Here is a 21,409-nt window from a genome sequence, read left to right as displayed (position 1 = left end):
AAGGGCTAAATTCGCTAATAATAACCATAGTCAATATAGCATCTTCTATGTGCTGGTACTGTTCCAAACACTTTGTGTATACTAATCCCACGCCATAAATTTTGTTATTGTTAGTATTATCATTTCTAAGTCTGCCGCCCCCATCAGAATGGGAGCCCCTGAAGAGGAAGGGGGCCCAAGCTGTTAGACCCTAAATGAAAATGCTCCCCAATCACCGTGTGGAAATATCTGACCCTGGGCCTCTGTCCAGCCCCAGCCTCCCACCTCTCTCGGCCCCTCCCACTCAGACCTCTCGCCGAGTGGAGACCACCAAGCCTCGTAAAACACAAACTCCCAGCCTCTGACTCAAGCTGAAGTCCCTCCTTACACCACCCACCTGAAACCCGAAAACCTCTCTGGCCCTGACCTTCACCATGCCCCGCTCAGGTTCTGTCTTCCCATCCCGCAGGCTCCGCCCCTACAGACACCGCCCCCTGAGGCCAGCAGCTCAGCCTCTGACTTCTCACGCCTTGCCTCCCTCCACAGGCTTGTCTTGGCTCAGAGCTTAGCCTCACCGCGCCGCGTCCTCCCACGAAAGGAAACAAGTCCTGCCCGGGGCCTCCAGGCTCCAGTCCCAAGTTGCTTTCACAGGCCCTGCCCCTGCTCTGCCAACACGCCCCGCCCCTCACCAAAACCACGCCCACCGCTCAGTCAGGACACTCAAGACTCCGCCCCCTCGCGTGTCCCTGATGACCCGCTCCCCAGCTCTGTTCACACAGGACAGGTCCTTCCTCCTGCCTCGCTCCACTCAGACCACCGCTTCTCCAGGCCCGGCAGGCTCCGCCCCCCTCACAGGCCCCGCCCCCGCGCCCACAGACCATGCCCTCCTGGGCTGTGGCCTCACCTCCTCCTGGAAGAGGCTCTGGCGGTTGCGCAGGCTGCGCAGCTTGCTCTGCTTCTCTTCGTGCTGTAGCTCCTCGGAGGGCGGCTCAAAGTAGCCGATGAGGTCCTGCAGGCTCAAGATGACGCCCTCGAGAGGCAGCGCTGTGCCCGCCGGGGACCCCGAGCCCCTCGGCTTTCCGCTGAAGCTGTCCAGGCCCCTGCGGGGACCGCGCACTGGTCAGCAAGGGACGCGCAACACTGTGCAAGTCCCGCCCCCTCCCACCCCGAGTCCCCGCAGGACTCCCACAGATACACCTGTTTAACAGAGCGGGAGACGGAGGCGCAGGGATAGAGGGGCATTGGCCTGAGTTCACACAGTCGCCAAGGGCAAAGCGTCTGTGTAGGACACGTCATGCAAGCATAGGTCACGGCTAAGCGATGTCTAGGGTCGAGGGTCTGGGTGTCAGGGGTGTGAAACTAGGTAATGATCAGGGATGTGATGTCAAAGTCATGACTGGTAGAGACAGATTAGGGGTCAAGTGTATAGCTGTGGTTAGTCGCTCAGTCGTGTCTGACTCTGCCACCCCATGGACTGTCCACCAGGTTCCTCTGTCCATGGAGTTCTCCAGGCAAGAATACTGGAGTGGGTTGCCATTTCCTTCTCCAGGGGATCTTCCCCACCCAGGGATCAAATCCAGGTCTCCCGCATTGCAGGTGGATTCTTTACCATCTGAGCCACCAGGGAAGCCCAAGAATACTAGAGTAGGTAGCCTATCCCTTTTCCAGGGGATCTTCCCAACGCAGGAATTGAACCGGGGTCTCCTTCATTGCAGGCAGATTCTTTACCAGCTGAGCTACCAAGGAAGCCCCAAGTGTATAGAGGTCAGGAGTTTATCTATGTTGGGCATGTGAATGTCAGAGATAGAGATGTAATGGTCAGGTGCAAAAACTCCAGAAGCACGGGGGTCAAGGTGTGGCCTGGCCCCCCAGGGCAGGGCAGGCTGGTGGCTCACTTGATGAAGTGGTTGTAGAGGCCGGCAGTACTGTAGATCATGCGGGCAGCCTGAGACTCCTCGTGCTGACAGCGGGTCAGTGACAGTGCATCGTCCATGTGGCCTTCCTGGTGCAGAATGGCCTGGCAGTGGTGGAACAGAGAAGTCAGGAAGGGGACCCAGTCCCTAAGGGCCATGCTCCCCAGACCTCCACCCACTCTCTAGCCCCCTGACTGCCCCCATCTTTCACCAGATCTCTGCCAGTCCCCCACCATCCCTCTCCATCTGTCTCTGTGTCTTTCATCCTCAATCCCTCTCTCTTTTTTCCCCTCTAGCTTTCTCCTCTTTCTCCATCCTTCTGTCTCTGTCCTCTGCTTGTGTCTCTCTACCTTTATCTCTCTCTCTCATGTCTATCCCACACTGTCTCTTTCTCCCTCCCTCCCTCTCTGTCTCTATCTCTCTCTCTCTGCCTCTTTCTCTTTTTAATTTTATTTATTTATTAGTTTTGGCTGTGTTAGGTCTTCACTGTGGTGTGTGGGCTTCTCGTTGTGGTGGCTTCTCTTGTTGTGGAGCACAAAGTCAAGGAGTGCAGGCTTCAGTAGTTGTGGTGCCTGGATTTTGTTGCCCCAAGGCACATGGGATCTTCCCAGACCAGGGATCCAACCCATGTCCCCTGCATCTGCAGGTGGATTCCTAATCACTGGACCACCAGGTAAGTCCAAGCATCTGTCTTCTTTCTCTCTTTCGGTCCCTCTTTGATTTTCACTCTCTCCCTCTCTGTCTCTATCTTGTCCAGGCCAGACCCTCTCCATTTGTATCTCCTATTTATTTAACATCCCCCCCCCATCAGAAAGCCCTAGTGCACCCCAAACCTAACATGTCCCAGACAGAATGCCTGCACACCTTTCTGGAAGGTGAGCCCATCATGGCAGCTGGCTTTCCCCTGAGCTGACCTCCCAGTCCAGGACCCCACCCAGTCCAGCAACTTTAAATATCATCCACTTGCCTACAACTCCCACATTCTCTTCTCTGGTCCAGGCCTGTCTCTAAATCCTCTGCTCTTGTATCCAACTTCAGTCCTCACTTTTTTTTACAAACAGGTGCCACTCTAGTCTTCCCACTTATTCCATTAGCAAGTCTATTGCATGTCTCTATTCTTGGCACTGGGGCCTGTTCTCCTGAACTGACACTTGGCTGTCCCTGACTCGCTTAATGGCACTTCCCTCCTTCCAGCTGCTCAGGACAAAAAGGGCAAAAATAATGGCCTCATCCTTAATCCCTATCCCTTTGACCCTGATATCCAATCTGTCAGAAAATCCAGTTGGCTCTGCCCTCAAAATACAACCAGGCTCTTCTGCCTTTCCTCATTCCACAGAAACCCCTGTGTTGTCCACTGTTATCCCCCACCTGCCCCCTCCCACCCCATCTCCCTCCTCCAGCTCTGCTCACTCCCATAGTCTGTTCCCACAAGCAGCTCAGGAACCCTGTGACCCTTAATCAGGTCACCCCCAGGCCTGCTCAAAACTCTCTTGTGGCTCCATCTCATACATGGTAAAAGTCAAGATTCCCCACCCCCCACACCTCCATCACCACAGCCCACAAGGCCCTACACAATCTGTTCCCATCCCCTCTCTGCCCTCATCTCTATAATCCACCCCTTGCTCACTCTCCTCCAGCCAAACTAGATCTCCTTTCTGTGACTGCAACAGACCAACTTCATTCCCAACCTCAGGGCCTTTGCACATGCTGTTCCCTCTATCAAAAGTATTAATAGCTTTCCTACTGTTCGGTTGTAAAACTATGTACTTCATTAGAGACAGTTTAGCCAGTGTCTGAGCATGGGGAAGGCAGGGAACAGGTCAATCTAGCTTGCCTATTTTTCCACATATACATCCAGAACAACTGGGCTACTCAATACTTGGTTGAATATTATTCTCAGTTTGTTACTGTCCATCTTTTTCTTTCCATCTCTGTCTTTTCTTATTTCTGTCTATCTTTCTCTATTTTTATGTCTTCATGTCTGTCTATATTTCTCTCTCTCTTCATATATATATATATTCTTTTTTAACTGGACATTTACATTGATAAATATACCCAAATCTTTGTACAATTATCCAATTGATTCCCTTACGATAAATGTCTAACATCAGAATTACTTATGCCAAAGGACATATCTTTTTAGCTTTTAGTATAATTTGACAAAATCCTCCAAAATGTTTCACTTTATTTTCATTCTTTTTTAATTTATTTTTAATTGGAGGATAATTGCTTTACAGTGCTGCATTGATTTCTGCCATACAACAATGAAAATCAGCCATAAGCATACATATTTCCCCTCCCTCTTGAACTTCCCTCCCACTAAATATATAAAATTTCTTTTTTCCTGTGTCTCTCAATCTCAGTTTCTCTCTCAGCCTTTCTTTCTCTCAATCCCATGCTCAAACCCTGAAGGTCCAAGCATGACCACCCCCAGTCCCCTTCCTGCAGCCCATCCCTCCCCATTCCAGGCACCCACCTTTTTCTTGAGCACACCAAGTCGCAGGGCCTTGGGGTCCGGGGCAGCATAGGTGAGCCACAAGCCTGAGGCCACGTGCTGCACAAAGCACAGTGACTCCCCATACTTGATTTCCGGGGGGCCCATGCCCTCCACGTCCCGCTTGGGAGCCGTATCCAGTTTCTCCTACAGGGGCAAGGGTCAGAGGTCAGCCTCCTCTGCCTGTGAGTTTAATGGGGAACCCCCGCCTCCGACAAGAGATTGCAAAGTGTGAGGTGGGGCTGGAGTGGAATTTAGAGCTCCAGGTGAGCGCGGGCATCCTGATTGCACCAACCTTGGAGACACGGAAGCAGAAGGAGGTGGCCTTGGTGTGGGCCTTGCTGGCGTCAACCACCATGAGGCCCTGGTCCTCAACGAGCGCCAGGTACCGCCCAGTGGTGACATGCCGGATGCGGAGCGGCTGGCCCCAGCGCAGGTGGCTCCCGCTCCAACTGCAAAGGGTAAGGACGAGGTGGGGGTCAGAGGGCCCCCCAGTTCTTCCAGTGGACACCACAGTCTTTGTTGAAACCTTCTCAAGCCCTCTACCCTGTTCCAGGGGGCCCCAAGCCTTCCTCCAAGCCCTCAGATCTTTCTTAGGACCCCCAGGTCTCCCTCAGGAACCCCAAACTTCTCTCAAGCCCTCATCGCCTCCTCAGAGCTTCCCCAGATAATTCTGGTGCACCCAAGTTTCCCAGATCTGTCATTTTCTCCCCTCCACTTCCCACAGTTTCAGTCAGGACCCCCGATCTCTCCCTCAGGAACCCTCACCACCCCCAAGACCCCTAAGGACCTTCATTACTCCCTTAGGGACCCCAGATTTTCCCTCAGAACCCTCCAGTCTCTTCCTCAGCTCTTCCTCCAAAACCCTCTTCTCCTCCCAGGCCCCCCAGGAACCCCTCACACCCCCCCTGCAGCCTGCCTCCCCCAACCCGACCTGTACCTGATTCTCAGTGGTTCCAGTCTCCAGAGGGAGCGGGCGTGGGTACACACAGATCCCCCCTCATAGTAGACAAGTCTGCGTACATGGAAGATAGCAAGGTCAAGGGTTCAGGGTCCAGTCCCCCAGCCAAACTCTGCCACCCAACCTCCAGTCCCAAGACCCCAGACCCTCTTGTCCCCAAGCCCAGACCTGCGCTGGTCATCACTGTCAGCAGGGGAAATGGTCAGACATTCATCCATGTGTCCATGAAAGAGGCGGAGGACATGGCCACCGGTCACATAGCCTGGACGAGAAGCAAGGGCAGGTGGTCACGGGGAGCTGGAGCCCCCAAAAGGTCTGGAACCAAAACTGGGGGCCTTCCTTCTGCCCTGTGGCAAGCTGGGGGCCGGGTTTGGGGGTCTGCAATCTGAGACCCCCCTTCATCTGAGTTTGAAGGTACAAAGTGGTAGTCTGAGATTTGGGCTCAGTTTGAGGCCTGAGCTGGGGGCATGAGATTTGGGGTCTGAGGTGGGGGATATAATTTTGGCAGTCTGGGTGTGTGGGGCTGAGGTTGGCAGGTTTGCAGGTCTGGGGTTTAAAGGTCTGAGTTTGGATTTTTGACGTTGGGTCAGAAAACGTCATCAGAGATTTGGGTCTAATATTCCCTGACACTGGGGTCTGAGTTCCAGGGCTTGCTTTGGGGCCTGGGTTTAGAAGTACAATGGCTGGATCTGAAGTTGGGATCTGAATTTTGAGTGTTACTTTGGAGGTCTGAGGCTAGTATCTGAGGTTTGAGGTCTGAGGTTTGAAAGTTTTAACTTTTGGGTGTGAGTCTGGGGAGATACGAGCTTTGTAGTTACAAGTTGGTGGATTTGAGGGTCTGAGATTAAGGCCTGAATTTTGTTATCTGTGACTTGAGTCTCAGCTTGGGTCTGGCTTAAGGCCCTGAGGTTTGATGTGTGAGATTTGGGGTCAAAGTTTTAGGGCCAGTTTATTCAGGGTCTTAGCATGGCAGTCTGAACTAGGAGATGGTATTGGAGATTTAAGGTTAAAGTTGGAGGTTTGAGGTTGATTGGCTGAGTTTGAGTCTGAATTAGGGGTCTTAGATGGGAGATCTGAGTTTGAATTTGGGGGGCTGGTTTTGGGGGTTGAGGGATAAGCTTGTGCTTGCCTTTAGAGGCTTTGAGTCTAAGAGATAAGCTCCAAATTTAATGTTTAAAGCTTTGGATCTGAGTTTAGGGGTCTGACCTCTAGGACTTGAGTTTGGCATCTAAGCTTTGCAGTCTGAATTTAGAATCTGACAATCAGTTTGGAGATTTGAGCTCTAGAGTCTCAGACTTGGGGTCAGTTGGAGATCTAAGTGAGGGTTATAATTGGGAGATCTAGAGATGGGGTCTGAGGAGTGAGGTTGGAGGTCTGATTTGGGGGTATCTGCTTAGGGTCTAGAAGCCTGGGGTCCTCACCCTCTTCACAGCCAGAGCAGATGGGGTTCATGTTCCACAGTGTCTGCATGAAAGAGGCGTCAACCTGGAGCTCCCCACTGGCTGTTGACAGGTGCTGGAGGCCACCAGGATGTAGGGGTCAGAGATGATAGGGTGTGAACAATAGTTCCAGAGTCAGTCAGAAACCAAAGTGGAAGCCAAGAAATGGGCAGACAGAAAATTAGAGGTCACAGATCAGGAAACGGGGATCAAGTCAGGAAATGGGGCATCAGAAACCAGAAACTGGATGGAAACCGGAAACTGGGAGTCAGGACACTGGGCCAGAGACCAAGCAAACCCATGATGAGGAGATGGGGTGGATCCCATGACCCCCAGCCCCGGGGCACAGTAGGTGCTGTGGTGGGGGAGGGACTGCTCACCAGGTAGCGCTCGGAGGAGACACTGACAAGAATGAGGTCATCGCCAACTCGGACCTTCTCTCCTTCTGACCTTTGCTTGGAGGCTGGGTGCGTCGTCCACCAACAGGCCTCTCCTATGGGCGGGGGTGGGAAAGGCTCTCTGAATGTGTGTGCGTGTGTGCTCAGTCACTCAGTCATGTCCGACTCTTTGCGATCCCCTGGACTGTAGCCCACCAGGCTCCTCTGTCCATGGAATTTTCCAGGTAACAGTGCTCTTCCTCAAGGTATTCCCAGACACGAAGCCTTCCAAACCCTCCTCCCCAAATTCTCCTATTACTTCTGCCTCAGTTTCCCATTCCCACCCTCAGACTCTCTGCCTAGAGTTCCCCCACGTCTACCCAAGTCTCTCTGTCCAGAATATGTCTATCCACACCCCAAGACTCTCAGTTCCAAAGGTCTGGGGTGCAGACCTGCACCCCAACTCGTTGCCTGCGGTGTCCCCATCACACCCCCTGCCTCCAGCCCCTATACCTATTGCATCCTCCTGAAGTCCTACGTCAAAGGCCAGCTTGTCAGTCATGGAGCGAGAGGTGGTGAGGCAGCTCAGGTACTAGGGTTGGAGCAGGGAGTCAGCCTCCTGGCGGGCATTGCCCCCTCACCCCCTGCCCCGCCCCCTCCTGGATGCACTCACCATGCCGCTGTGCGCGTGCCGGAGCAGGATGGCATGGCCATACAGGAGTGTCCTGTGTCCCCCACCCTGGGACGACTGTGGGGGCACAGAGGGCACAGAGTGAGAACAGGGCCCCCCGAAACATCTGGCCTACCAGGGGGGAATATGCTCCCCAGAAAACACCATTCTCAGGCCTGGATTCGAAGAAAACTCAGCTTAGACCAGAAACAGATTTTCTGCCTCAGCTTCCCTGCTTCCCCAGGGAAGCAGCATCTGGTCTCTGAGAAGCCTGTGGATGGGGTGTTTTATATTCCCCAAAGCCCACTCTGTCCTCCTCGCCTCCTTCAACTTGTTAGCCAGGCCCCAAAGTCACCCAGGGAGCTGAACCCCTCTTCCAGAGGTTCAGATTCCTAGGGTCACTCAGGGAAGCCCCGTATCTCATGTTCCACGGACCTTGGCCCCTCTGCTGTCACCGTCATAACACGTCTGTGCACCGGTACTGTCCTGCCAGTTGTTACATTGCAGCATCGTCCATAGAGACCTGCCCTGTGCTTCCACCACCCCCTCACCCCTGGGCACAAGGAGACTCAGCCCCTCTTGGAGGGGTGGGTACACCCAGGTGCTTGAAGGCATCATGCCCCTATCACATGCCCATCACATGCCCATGCTCTGAGGGGGCCATGTGATGGGGCCACGTGATCACATGGCGGACCCACTCCTGGACCAGAGGGGACCCACACTTGGGGCGGCAGGAGGTGATGAGGGGAGAGGTCCCATGCGGAGAAGAGCTGGGAGCGGGGTTGGAGGAAAGGAAAAGAGGAGGAAGGAACAGGTGGGGGAACAGGGGGCTCAAAAGCCTCCACCCCTTCCTTCCTGCCTGCCTGGCCTTTTCTGGGCTCCACAGACCTTGACAACTGGGGTGGGGGAGACCCCCAACCCCTGTGTGCAGGATGTGAGCCCAAGAGGCAGGCCTGGGGTCAGGAGAGGTGGCAAGAACAGATGACACCCAAGGCCAGACCTACCCACTTATCCAAATTGAGGGCCTGCGGGGGGCAGGGCAGAGAGAGGAAGAAGAGAGGACGGTAAATGACCCCCAGGTCTTCCCATCTGTCCCCACCACCCATCCCGCCTGGGGGAGCCTCACCTCCACGCCGGCCTCCACGGTGTTGGCCAGCATCTCCTGTAGGGCTCGGACAGACAGGGACTGCTCCAGGACAAAGCAACAGATGGCCAGATCGGGGGGCACATTCTGGGGGGCGGGGCGGGTAGGGAGAGGTGAACGGGGCCCTGAAAGCTCCAAAGTGCTGGTGCACCCCCTGCCCCTAATCGAAATACCTACACTCCTTAGAGACCCAGACCTGACCCCAACCCTCCAAGAAGCCCTGCCCTCTGCCGTCCACTTCAGACACCCCACATCCGCGCCAACATCCCGGGAAATACCTGTTTTCCTCCTCCTGCACACTCTTTTATCCCGCCCGAACCTCACAGAAGTTTCCACACCCCACCTAATCTCATAGGAGGCCTCATCCCCCCGCCCCGCCCCGGCCCCGGCATACACACTGCGCCCATTCCAACCCTGGAGCCTCCTCCTGGCCCTCCCCGCAGAGAACCCCCACCTCCCGCCATCACCAGCAGACAGGCCTAGCTCCTGCCCCTCCCTCAGACAACGGCGGTCACGGATTCACGCCGCCCCCCTGAGCCTCCCACCCCAGGCACCTCAGGCCCCCGGCCGCGTCCTCCGTCAGTCTCCAGATCCCCTCCCTCTCCCAGCCCCAACCCCATCCCCCCAGGTCACCTCCTCCCTTAGATCCTGAGTACACCTCAGGCTCAGACCCCAAACTCCCTCCACTTCTCCAACCTCCAGCCCCCTCCCTAGTCAGCCCCCTGCTAGCACCCCCTGACCCTCCCAGCCCTTCTGCCTTGGATTGAAGACCCTCCGCCCCGCTCTTTTCAGACCTCCGCCCACCCCAGACCTCGCCCCTTTCCCTCGTGGGGAGAGCACCCCCTCTCCAGACCCCCCCCCCAGACCCCTTTCTTCAGGTCCCAGCCTCTCTGCTCGTCAGACCCCCTCTCCCTTTGTCCCGCACAGACCTGGGCGTTGCTGGTGGGCTCCAGGAAGCAGAGGCGGTTGCCGAAGCCCTCGGCGGCCAGGCAGAGCTTGAGCTGCTCCTTGAGCACCGTGGCGTTGCACTGCAGGACCACCTCGTCGTCCTGGGGGCGGGCGGAGCATCAGGGGCGGCGCCGCCCCAGGACACCGCCCCCCGGTCCACCCCTTCCTCTCGTGAAAAAGATACTGCTAGTAACGCCCACCCTCGCCAGCTATCCAGTAGGGGCTCGTGTTGAGGGCGCTGCACGCTTCTAAAATCCCCATGAGATCCGAGCCAGTGTCATCCCAGTGTTAAAATATGGAAACTGAGGCTCAATGAGGGGACCTGGCCTGTCCAAGGCCAGATGGTTGATAAGAGGAGGAACTGGTATTTGAACTCCAGTCTAACGGTCTCCGGACTTCCCAGGTGGCGCCCTGGTAAAGAACCTGCCTGCCAAAGCAGGAGACGTAAGAGACACGGGTTCTATCCCTGGGTCCGGAAGATCACCTAGAGTAGGGCATGACAACCTATTCTAGTATTCTTGCCTGGAATCATGGGCAATCTCATGGGCAGAGGAGCCTGGCGGGCTACAGTCCATGGGGCTGCAAAGATCTGGACACGACTGAAGCGACTTAGCACGCACCCACGCCAAGTGGCTCCAGAGGACTCCCAGGTGGGGGTCCACAAGGATGGGAAATATGGGCGCCTGGAGTTAAATGGCTTTTAAGCTCAGTGTTCTCTAACTTTTCTTTTGTGTGTTGTTTTAATAGTAGTTATCATTTAAGGAGTGCTGCCTAGTGACTCTTGAATGCAGTGCCAGAGCCTGGACTGGATCCTGGATAAAGGGGAGTATAGATGTAAAGATGGTATAGAGACAGCTGGTGACAGGTGAGTACAGCCTGTGAATTAGATGATGGTATCACAGCCATAGTAAATCTCCTGATTTTTATTTATTTTTTGGCCATGCTGCACAGCATGTGGAATCTTAGTTCCCCAACCAGGGATCAAACCCATGTCACCTGCATTGAAATCGTGGAGTTTTAACCACTGGACCACCAGCGAAGTTCCCATGAAATCTGATTTTGATAACTGTGCTGTGGTTTTGTGAGAGACCACCAACAATAACCAAGTGTTAGGTGCTAAGTTCTATCTGATTCTTTGAGGCCCCATGGACTGTAGTCTGTCAGGCTCCTCTGTCCATGAGATTCTCCAGGCAAGAATACTGAAGTGAGTTGTCATTCCCTTCTCCAGGGGATTTTGCCAACCCAAGAATCAAATCCAGGTCTCCAGCATTGCAGGTGGATTCTTCACCATCTGAGCCATCATCTTCCCCTTTGTAAGAGAGAGCCCTTGTTTTTTAAGAATCAGACACTGAAGGATTTAGGAGTTAAGGTTATCATGTCCACAACCTACTCTCAAACAGTTTAGGAAAAGACATTTGGAGAGAGGGAGAAGGAGAAGGGAAGGGAACGCATCTTAACATCTGGGGAAAATGACTGAAGGCTACATGGGAGTCCTTTGAGCTAACCTCACAACTTTTCTCTAAGCTTGAAATAAATTTAAAATGTAGGTAAAATAAACAACCTTCTGAGATAAGTCCTAGTATTTGAACCTGTGGAAACATGGCCCAGAGAGGTGAAGTGACTTGCCTGAGGTCACACAGCCGGAATATGACACAGCTGAGATTTGATCCCAATGCTGCGGCTCTATATGCCACACACTGCTTTTTTTTTTTTTTTCCCATTCAAACCCAGGCCCTTGGCAGTGAAAGCTCTGGACCTCTAGGGAATTCCCAATATGCCTCACTCTTAGAACACTAGACTACTTCTTGATATGTTAGTTGAGTAGCCTATATTACATTTATAACTAATATAAATGTACTTAGGGGCATGCTCAACATTTTTACTGACAGAGGTTTCAATCACAACTGATGGGGGGGAAATACTGATGGAGACTTCAGTGTTTAACCACCAAGTAAGGCAGTGATTATTCCATTTTACAGCCAAGGAAATAGGTTCAAGGAGGTTAGGCATCCTGCTGGAAGTCACACAGCCCCTAGTCCTTCCAGCAAATCCTGGGCTTCACTCCCCACAGACAGCCCTCTTTCTTTCTATCCATCCTGGGAGGAGGAGCCCCAGGACTACCCTGTTCTATAACCCCCAACCCCGACATCCGGGCGTATGCTATCTATTCAAAAGGATCGTATGGTTTGCATTTATCAAGCACATGCTGTCTGCTAGACTTCATGCTCAGGGCTTTACATGCATCTAATAAACACTGAGCATCTGCTCTGTGCTAGACACTGACTACGTGTGGATATAAAACAGCAAATAAAGCAGGCAAAATCCCTGGCTGTGGAACTGACATCCTTATGGGAGATGTAATGAACAGGTGAATCAGGGACTTCCTGGTGGTCTAGTGGTTAAGGCTCCATGCTTCCACTGCAGGGGGCATGGGTTCAATCCCTGGTCTGGGAACCTAAGATCCTGCATGCTGCTCAGTGAAGAAAAAAAACAGGTGAATCAATTTATAATTTTAATTTCAGTAATAAGTGCTATGGAAAAAATAACTCAGGGTGATGTAAGTGAGTGGCTCTTGGGGTAGAGATGACATCAGTGAGGGGGGTGAAGTGACTGCCTCTGCAAAGAGATGACATTTGAGCTGAACCTTGTCTGAATAACAAGAAAGAATCAGGCCTGATCATCTCTGGAGGAAGAATGTTCCAGGAAGAGGAGGCAGCCTGTGCAAAGGCCTGGGGCTGAGAGTGTTCAGAAAAAGCAAAGGAGGGACTTCCTTGGTGGTCCAGTGGCTAAGACTCTGTGCTTCCAATAACAGGGGCCCAAGGTTTGATCCCTGGTCCGGGAGCTAGATCCCACATGCTGCAACTAAGACCTGGTGCAGCCAAATAAATGAATAATTAAAAAAATAGAAAAAGCAAGGGAGACAGCCTGGTGGTGCTGTCTTCAAGAGTAAAGGAGAAAGTGGGAGATAAGCTCAGAGGCATATTTGCATGTACCCCTTGAACCCTTAGGGTACATATTTTTGTACTCATTTTCCAGACTGGGAAATTGAGGCTCAGAAAGAAAAATAAAAATCACTTGCCTAAAGTTAGGAAACAGGAAGATGTCAAAATCAAGATGTAAACCAGAGACAGGGAGCCTAATCCCTATGCCAATGATTCTCTAACTTTCTCCTGCATCAGAATGAAGTGGGAGGAGGCTGGTTAAAAAGGCAACTTCCTAGCTGCCCTACTCTCCCCCTCAACACCAAGAGCCTGATTCAGTAGCTCTGGGGTCAGCGGGGAATCTGGACCATTAGCCAGCCCCCAGGAGGTTCTGACCTGGGCCAAGCTTTGATGAATCCCAGCCTGCGCAGGGCTGGATGTTGCCACGCATCAGAAGGAAATGAAAGGAATTTGGGAACCATGGCCATCATGCTTAAAAAGTGAAATAAAAGTAGAGCAAGAACAGAAAATAGCAGCATGCCCCTCGTGTTCTAAGGGCTACCTACATTTTATGAAACTTGTTTCAGTTAAAAATAGGCGTGTGTGAGTGCACCTAATTTGAGCATAATATCATGAACTGGAGGCAACCCAATGTCCATCAGCAGGTGAACCGATAAACAAATTGCAGCATATTCACAAAGGAATACTTAGCAACAAAAAAGGAATGAATTCTTAATACATGCTACATAGATTAATGTCAAAAATATTACAGTGTGCAAAAGAAGCAAGACAAATGAGCATATACTTTACACAAAACACTGGTTAGTGACTAATGGAATCTATGGTGACATAAAGCAGATGGCCAGGATGATTATTGAAAAGAGCCCAACAGAACTTTCTGGGGTAAAGGAAATATCCTATGTCTTGATTATGATAATGGTTACATGGGCATGTACAGCTTGTCAACTATAACACCTAAAATGGGTACAATTTATTGCCTGTCAATTATAACTCAACAAAGTTGACTTTTTATAATACATGTGTATAGATGCATGTACTGGGTTGCAATATAAAATATATTTCTTACTAGTGGGATGAGAGTTTGAGAAAATCACCTGATAACCTCAAAAAAGTTCAGTAAAATGGACCCAGTCTGGGGCCAAGAGATGCCAAGGCCAAGCCTCTAGAACCCAATGCTGACTACCCAGGCAAGTCAGAGTCCAGTTTTCCTCTTGTGAAAGCAGGAGAGCTGTACCCAGGGGCATCCAGAGATGACACTTCCTGGCCTTGACCTTGGTCAGTGACTCTGCCACTCAGGCCTCGGTTTCCCTCAAAACTCCCAGGGAGATAAAGATAGGGCCCTACCTCAGAAGATAGAGCGGCAAGGATATAATTAGATGCCTCTGGAGGTTGAGGCCCTGGGCATGGCGCCTGACATAGAGTGGCTGCTCAAGGGCTCATAGCCATGGCCATGGTCTTATTAGGGCTGGGGAGCAGGGCAGAGCCCAACCCATGATGTCTGCTAAGGGGCTGGGGCTGGGGCAAGCGTCTAGGGTGAAGCTAGGCCTCCTCCCGTGGCCGAATGTCCAGCTGTCCCCATCCTTCACTACCAGCCCCAGCTGTTCCTCCCTCCCAGGAAACCAGAGCTGGCTCACCAGGGCCCTATTCTGGGGCCGGAATGCTGTGTCAGCATTTCCCAGGGCCGGGAGCGGGTGGGGAAGGGCTAGTGCAGGATCAGCAGACCTGGCCCAGGACTGAGAACGTCCCCTCCCCTCCTCACACCCCTACACCAAGCAGAACCACTGGGAGGAAAAATGGGAAGGACTCTGAGATGGGCAGCCCCTCCTCCATCCTCTCTCCCTGTCCCCTGCCCAGGCCCCAGAAAAACGGTCTATTCTGGGAGGGACACCTGTTGTTCCAGTACCCTGCCCTGCCCCCCGCCACCCTCTGCCAGCCAAGGATCAGAAATGCGGGGAGAGACACAGTCTTTGACACTGAAGACGCAGTGTGAAACGCAGAGGGCCTGAAGCTGAAGAACAACGCCAGAGACAGGGAGACAGAGATGGAGAGAGACAGAGGTGCAGACAACCCAAAGAGACAGATCCGGAGAGACACCACCCAGAGACCATTAGCATCCATATTTGACCCTCCTCTGAAGACCAAGTGGGGGAAGAAAGAAGACCCAGAACCAGAGGGACCCTCAGGAGACCCTCCAGGGCTGGGAGTTCAAAGGAGTTCGGTCTGTCAACCCACACCAGCCCCCTTCCCAAGAATTTAAATAGGTCAGAGTCTGAAGCAAGAAGAGAATTAGGGCTAGGTGGGGGGGGTGGGGGAGGGGGACAGCTAAATTAAGCTCAGGAATTAGAACCACCTTCCCCAAGTGCCTGCTTCCAGAGAGGTGGGAGGGGGGTGCTCTCTCAGCGGCCCTGTTCTCTGGGACAAATTGCTAGTGTCAGAGAAGGTGGCAGAAGACACCCCCACTCCCCATTTTGCAGTCCCAAATTCTGCTGGTTCTCTGGCAAGGAAGGTAGGGGAAGACTGAGAGAGAAAGAGAAAGAGTGACAGTCACCCACAGGGATAGAGGAAGATACCGTGAGTCTCAGTGACTACAAGCAATCAGGGCAGAGAGTTCAGAGACAGAGACACTCAGAGGGACCCGAGAGACAGTCCCAGAGATCCCAACACAGAGATACGCACCGTCCGCAGAAACTGGACCTCATCCTCGCCCTCTCCTCCGTCACCCATGATGTCGAAGCCCGAGGCGTCTGAAGTCGGTCTGAAGTCGGGGACTGAGGAGGGGGCTGAAGGCCGGGAGGGTGGGCTGGGGGCGGGCTGGGGTCGGAGACCTCTGGGGACACCAGAGGCACCCGCGGGGTAGATGGAACTGCGTGGAGGACTCGTGTGCTGGACAGAGCTGGGAGGAGGTCCCCGCCCCCGGGCTCCCATTGGACCAGGGCGACCAAGGCCCCGCCCCTAGACGGTGCCCGGCCCGCAGACTCCAAACCTCTGCCAAAGGTGTGCTTGGGGTGAGGAAGCTCAGGGGGAGTGTCTATAAGATAGCTACCCTCTGTCCTTCTACGCCATAGTGCCATCATTCTCTTATTTCACAGAAAGCAAACTGAGGCTCTGAGTGGTGAAGGCCCTGCTTGACGTCACACAGCAGAGTCGGAATGAGCACCCGGTTCTCCTGGCTTTAAAAAGCATCATACAGGGCTTCCCTGGTGGCTCTGGTAAAGATTCTGCTTGCCAAGGCAGGAGACACGGGTTCGATTCCTGGTCCAGGAAGATTCCAGCTGCTGCGGAGCAACTAAGTCCATGAGTCACAGCAACTGAGACTGTACTTTAAAGCCCGGGAGCTGCAACTACTGAGCCAATGTGCCGCAACTACTGAAACCCGCTCCTTAGAGTCCATGCTCTGCAACAAGAGAAGCCACTGCAACGAGAAGCCACTGCAATGAGAAGCTCGCAAATTACAACTAGAGTGTAGCCACCGCTGGCCGCAACTAGAGAAGTCCATGCAGCAACAAAGACCCAGCACAGCCAATAAATAAATAATGAAAATTTAAAAATTTTTAAAAAGAAAGCATCACACACAATGATTAAGAATATGCCGGGCTGGATCCAAATTCCTGCCTTGCCACTCCTTTGTGTGACCTTGAATAAGTCACTTCACCTCTCTGTGCTTAGTTTCCTCAATTAATAAGGAGGATATTAATAGCACCTACCTTACAGGGCTGCTGCAAGTATTAAATTAGATTATTTCCAGCACTTAAAACTGTACCAATACATGTGAAGCTGCTATGGAAAATAGTATGGAAGTTTCTTAAGAAAACTAAAAATAGAACTACCGTATGAACCAGCAATTCTACTCCTGGGTTTGTATCCGAAAAAAGCAAAAAACCATTAATTCAAAAAAAAATACATGCACCCAGTATTCATAGCATTATTTACAATTGCCAAGAGATGGAAGCAACCTAACTATCCATCATCAGATGAATGTACAAAGAAAATGTGGTACATATACACAATGGAATACTATTCAGTCATTAACAAAAGAATGAAATTTTGCCATTTGAAGCAACATGGAGGGATTTGGATGGTATTATGCTAAGCGAATGAAATGGCTACCCACTCCAGTATTCTTGCCTGGAGAATCCCAGGGATGGAGGACCCTGGTGGGCTGCCGTCTATGGGGTCGCACAGAGTCGGACACAACTGAAGCGACTTAGCAGCAGCATGCTAAGCGAAATAAGTCAGACAGAGAAAGGCAAATATTGTATGATATCACTTACATGTGGAACCTAAAAAATACGACAAGCTAGTGAATATAACAAAAAAGAAGGTTCACAAATACAGAGAACAAGCTAGTGGCTACTAGTGGTGGGAGGGGCAATGAAGGGGAGGGGAGTAGGAGGTACTAACTGTTGGGTGCAAGACAGGCTCAAGGACATTATACAACATGGGTAATATAGCCAATATTTTGTAATAACTGTAAATGGAAATAATCTTTAAAATTGTATTTAAAAACTCCCTATACAAGGAAATTCATCTTCATTATCACTACTATAAAAACTGATGAGGAAGGAGTACTAGCCAGAGCAGATGTCTTTTGTGTACCTGTTGCATTAATGGCCCTGAGCTAGGACCTCTTCCTGCATGTCATTTTTTAGTTCTCACAACAATCCTGTCATTATTTACATTGTTTAGAGGGGAAATTGAACATGTGTGGTCCTTGCCATGCATGGTTTTAAGGACACGACCTAAATAAATGAAGTACAGCTGCCCCCCATACCTGTGGGTTTCCTATTTGCAGATTCAACCAACTGTATATAAATTATATACATATACTTAAATTATATATATATATATATTTAAATTCAGGGGCTTTCTGGGTGGCTCAGCGGTAAAGAATCCGCCTGTGATGCGGAAGATGCAGGAGACTCAGTGGGTTCAATTCCTGCATCGGGAAGATCCCTTGGAGGAGGGCATGGCAACTCACTCCAGTATTCTTGCCTTGGAGAATCCCATGGACAGAAGAACATGGCAGGCTACAGTCCATAGGGTTGCACAGAGTCGGACATGACTGAAGAGACTGAGCATGCATTTAAATTCAAGAAGTTTCCGAAAAGCAAAACTTGAATTTGGCACAGGCCTGCAACTATTTCCATAGCATTTACATTGTATGTACAACTATTTCCATAGCATTTACACTGTATTAGGTATTATAAATAATCTAAAGATGATTTGGGCTTCTCAGGTGGTGCTAGTGGTAAAGAATCCGCCTGCCACCGCAGGAGACAAGACACTTGGGTTTGATCCCTGGATCGGGAAGATCCCCTGGAGGAGGGCATGGCAACCCACTCTAGTATTCTTGCCTAGAGAATCCCATGGACGGAGAAGCCTGGCGAGCTACAGGTCATAGGGTTGCAAGGAGTCAGACATGACTGAAGCGACTTAGCACACACGCACAAAGATTATTTAAATGTTGCCAGAGGATGTATGCGAAGAAGGCAATGGCATCCCACTCCAGTACTCTTGCCTGGAAAATCCCATGGATGGAGGAGCCTGGTGGGCTACAGTCCATGGGGTCTCGAAGAGTCAGACACAACCAAGCGACTTCACTTTCCCTTTTCACTTTCATGCATTGGAGAAGGAAATGGCAACCTACTCCAGTGTTCTTGCCTGGAAAATCCCAGGGACGGTGGAGCCTGGTGGGCTGCTGTCTATGGGGTCGCACAGAGTCAGACACGACTAAACTGACTTAGCAGCAGCAGCAGAGGATGTATGTGAGTTACATGCAAATACTATACAATTTATATAAAACGGGACAGACTTTCCAAGGGGGTCTGGGAACCAAGCCTCTGCAGTTGCTGAGCAATGACTGTATTCCTCACAATAATCTTGGGAAGTCAGTACTTTTATGATGCTCATTTTCCAGATAAGCTGAGCACAGAGAGGTAGAGCAACCTGCCCAAGCTCACACAGAGGTTGAGCCAGGAATTTGAACCCAGAGCCAAGGTTCTTAACCATTTTACTATACTGTCTCTCTATTTGCATAAAATCTCTTAGTTATAGCAAAAAGACACTTTAGCAGAGCCAGGCTACATCCCCCAGAATACTAATCCTCATCTCACCAGGGGCTGCCTGAGCCACCCATGGCCACTAGTTGGGCCACCCTTTATGCAGATGAGTGCCCTGGGCTTTGTAAGTTGGGGAACCCTGAGGGGGGCAACCAGCTCCTTCCTGCTCCTGTGGGGACTTAAGTCCCAAAGTAGGATCCCACACACACCTGGGCCTCCTGCTGGGCAGTTAACTTCTTGCCTCTGGGTCTCAGTTTCTTCATCTGTCCACTAGATTAATTTGGGATAGTTCCCTCCTTTTAGGATTGTGAAGATTCCATGAGGAAACCAATTAGAGCCTACCACATGGTAACTGATTGATTTAAGGATCTATTAAAATTATTATTGGGGGATTTCCCTGATGGTCCAGTAGCTAAGGTTTTGTGCTCCCAATACAGGGTGCCCAGTGTTCAATCTCTGGTTGGGGAACTAGATCCCACATGCCACATCCAGGAGTTGCATGCCACAACTAAAAGGTTCTGGAACTAAGACCCAGTGCAGCCAAATAAATACATATTTTAAAAATATATATTTTTGGGACTTCCCTGGTGGTCCAGTGGTTAGGACTCTGCACCTACACTGCGGGTGGCACAAATTCGATCCCTGGTCAGGGATTTAAAATCCCACACACCATATGGTGAAGCGAAAAAAATATATTATTAACATGAAATGGTATCTATTAAGCTATACAAAACAATATCTTGCAGTTTAATAAAATTATGTTGATACCTAGAGAGTTGAGTATAATAGACTGCTACATGTTACATAAATACCGATTTACTGATACAACTGTACTATATGGCACACAAGCTTGTACCACATCGTTGGATGATATAATGCATATTATAAAATTAGATATTTAGGCTAATATAATTGTTAACCAATTATATGTTTATCTATTGTACACTATTTAATGCACACTTGTATATTAAGTATCTAAGATTTTCCTTAGAATTGTGTATATAACAGAAAATTATTCTATGTCATTGGGCTTTATATCATAAGATATTAATAGCATTTCTTTCTCCTGTTAGTCATCATTACGTGTCTTAGGACCCACCCATGTTGCTCTGTGGACACCTTGTCTATGCCTGTGGGAGTTTTGCAGGCCCTTCTCGTGACTGTCTGCTTCTGTTTATTCACCCTCTCATCTGGGAAGGTAACACCCAGGTTGCCCCCAGGTCTCCCCAAATAATGTTGTGGTGAACGTCCTAGTATATGTCCCTGAGTGGAACCGAGGGATGCACATCCAGGAGCTAAGTGAGGGGGTCACAGCTCCATGTACACGTTTGATTTGACCATATTGCCAAGTTGGGGCTTCCCTGGTGGCTCAGGTAGTAAAGAAGCTGCCTGCAATGCAGGAGACCCGGGTTCAATCCCTGGGTCGGGAAAGTCCCCTGGAGAAGGGAATGGCAACCCACTCCATTATTCTTGCCTGGAGAATCCCATGGACAGAGAAGCCTGGTGGGCTGCAGTCCATGGGGCTGAAAAGAATTGAACACGACTGAATGACTAACACTTTCACTTTCCGTGCCAAGTGGCCCTCAGGAATGGCTGTCTGCTATCAGTACAAGGAGGGTCCCGAGGTCCCCACAGTCTCAACCTCTACTTGGCATTTTTCCAAGTCCTAATTTTTGCCAGACCGATAGGATGATTCAATGTTCTTTCAATTTGCCCTTCCCTGATCCCTTACCAATAATTTCTAGCATCTGCTCAGGTGCCTGTCAGAGTTTTGGGTCTCCTCCTCACCTGCTCATCCTCTTTGCCCAGTTTTCTACCAGAGTGGCTATCTTTTTCTCTTGCTGACTTGCAGCTATTCCTTTTTTATATACATTCTGGATATTCTTCTCATTGATTTTACTTTTTTATTTTTGGCTTTGCTGGGTCTTTGTTGCAGCGTGCGGGCTTTTTCTAGCTGTGGCGCATGGGCCCTAGAGCACAGGGGCTCAGTGGTTGTAGTACACAGGTTTAGTTGCTCCGCAGAATGTGGGATCTTAGTTCCCTAACCAGGGATCAAACCGGCGCCCCCTGCATTAGAAGGTGGATTCTGAACTACCGGACCACCAGGGAAGCTCCTTTCATTGATTTTAGACATTTTAAATATAGTTTTTCCTCTCTGTCATTTGATATTTGTTCCACAGTGTCCTCAATTAAAAGAAATCTTTATTTGGATGTTATTAAATGCACCCTTTTCTGCCTCATAAGTTTTTTGTGGTTTGCTTGAGAAGTCTTTTCCTTTGTGGTTGCTGGTGTTATTGCTGGTATTAACCATCCCTGAGGGCCATGGCGGGGTGACACATGTATATACCAGTGCCCAGAGCTTTCCAATCTCTCTCCTTGATCCTCCTTTGAGTCCAGGAGGCCTGGAGACACTTTCTCACTATGAGCTCAGTTCAGTCAGGGCCATTACATCACCTTGTGTGAAGCGGGTGCTGAGGAGATTG

General features: G+C 50.7%; 1 protein-coding gene across 5 annotated transcripts in view; it reads right to left on the bottom strand.

Annotated features, from left to right (window-relative positions):
* The window catches only part of RYR1 (ryanodine receptor 1), a 128,834-nt gene extending 113,100 nt beyond the window's left edge, over nt 1-15,734 (bottom strand). For 4 of the 5 annotated variants that reach the window (XM_059876495.1, XM_059876496.1, XM_005218897.5 and 1 more), the window contains exons 1-13: nt 15,544-15,734; nt 9,907-10,026; nt 8,960-9,064; nt 7,837-7,911; nt 7,677-7,755; nt 7,167-7,279; nt 6,769-6,862; nt 5,516-5,609; nt 5,327-5,401; nt 4,682-4,838; nt 4,369-4,533; nt 1,875-1,996; nt 884-1,079 (exon numbers count right to left, since the gene is read on the bottom strand). In XM_059876495.1, coding sequence (XP_059732478.1) covers nt 884-1,079; nt 1,875-1,996; nt 4,369-4,533; nt 4,682-4,838; nt 5,327-5,401; nt 5,516-5,609; nt 6,769-6,862; nt 7,167-7,279; nt 7,677-7,755; nt 7,837-7,911; nt 8,960-9,064; nt 9,907-10,026; nt 15,544-15,591 — 1,443 coding nt within the window. In that variant the 5' untranslated portion in view covers nt 15,592-15,734. 5 annotated transcript variants of the gene reach the window in all.
* Nucleotides 15,735-21,409: the final 5,675 nt, after the last annotated feature.

This window comes from Bos taurus, chromosome 18 (assembly GCF_002263795.3).
Source record: "Bos taurus isolate L1 Dominette 01449 registration number 42190680 breed Hereford chromosome 18, ARS-UCD2.0, whole genome shotgun sequence".
Lineage (NCBI taxonomy): Eukaryota > Metazoa > Chordata > Mammalia > Artiodactyla > Bovidae > Bos > Bos taurus.
The sequence above is the reverse complement of the archived record's forward strand: the minus strand, read 5'-3'. Positions and strand labels throughout refer to the sequence as shown.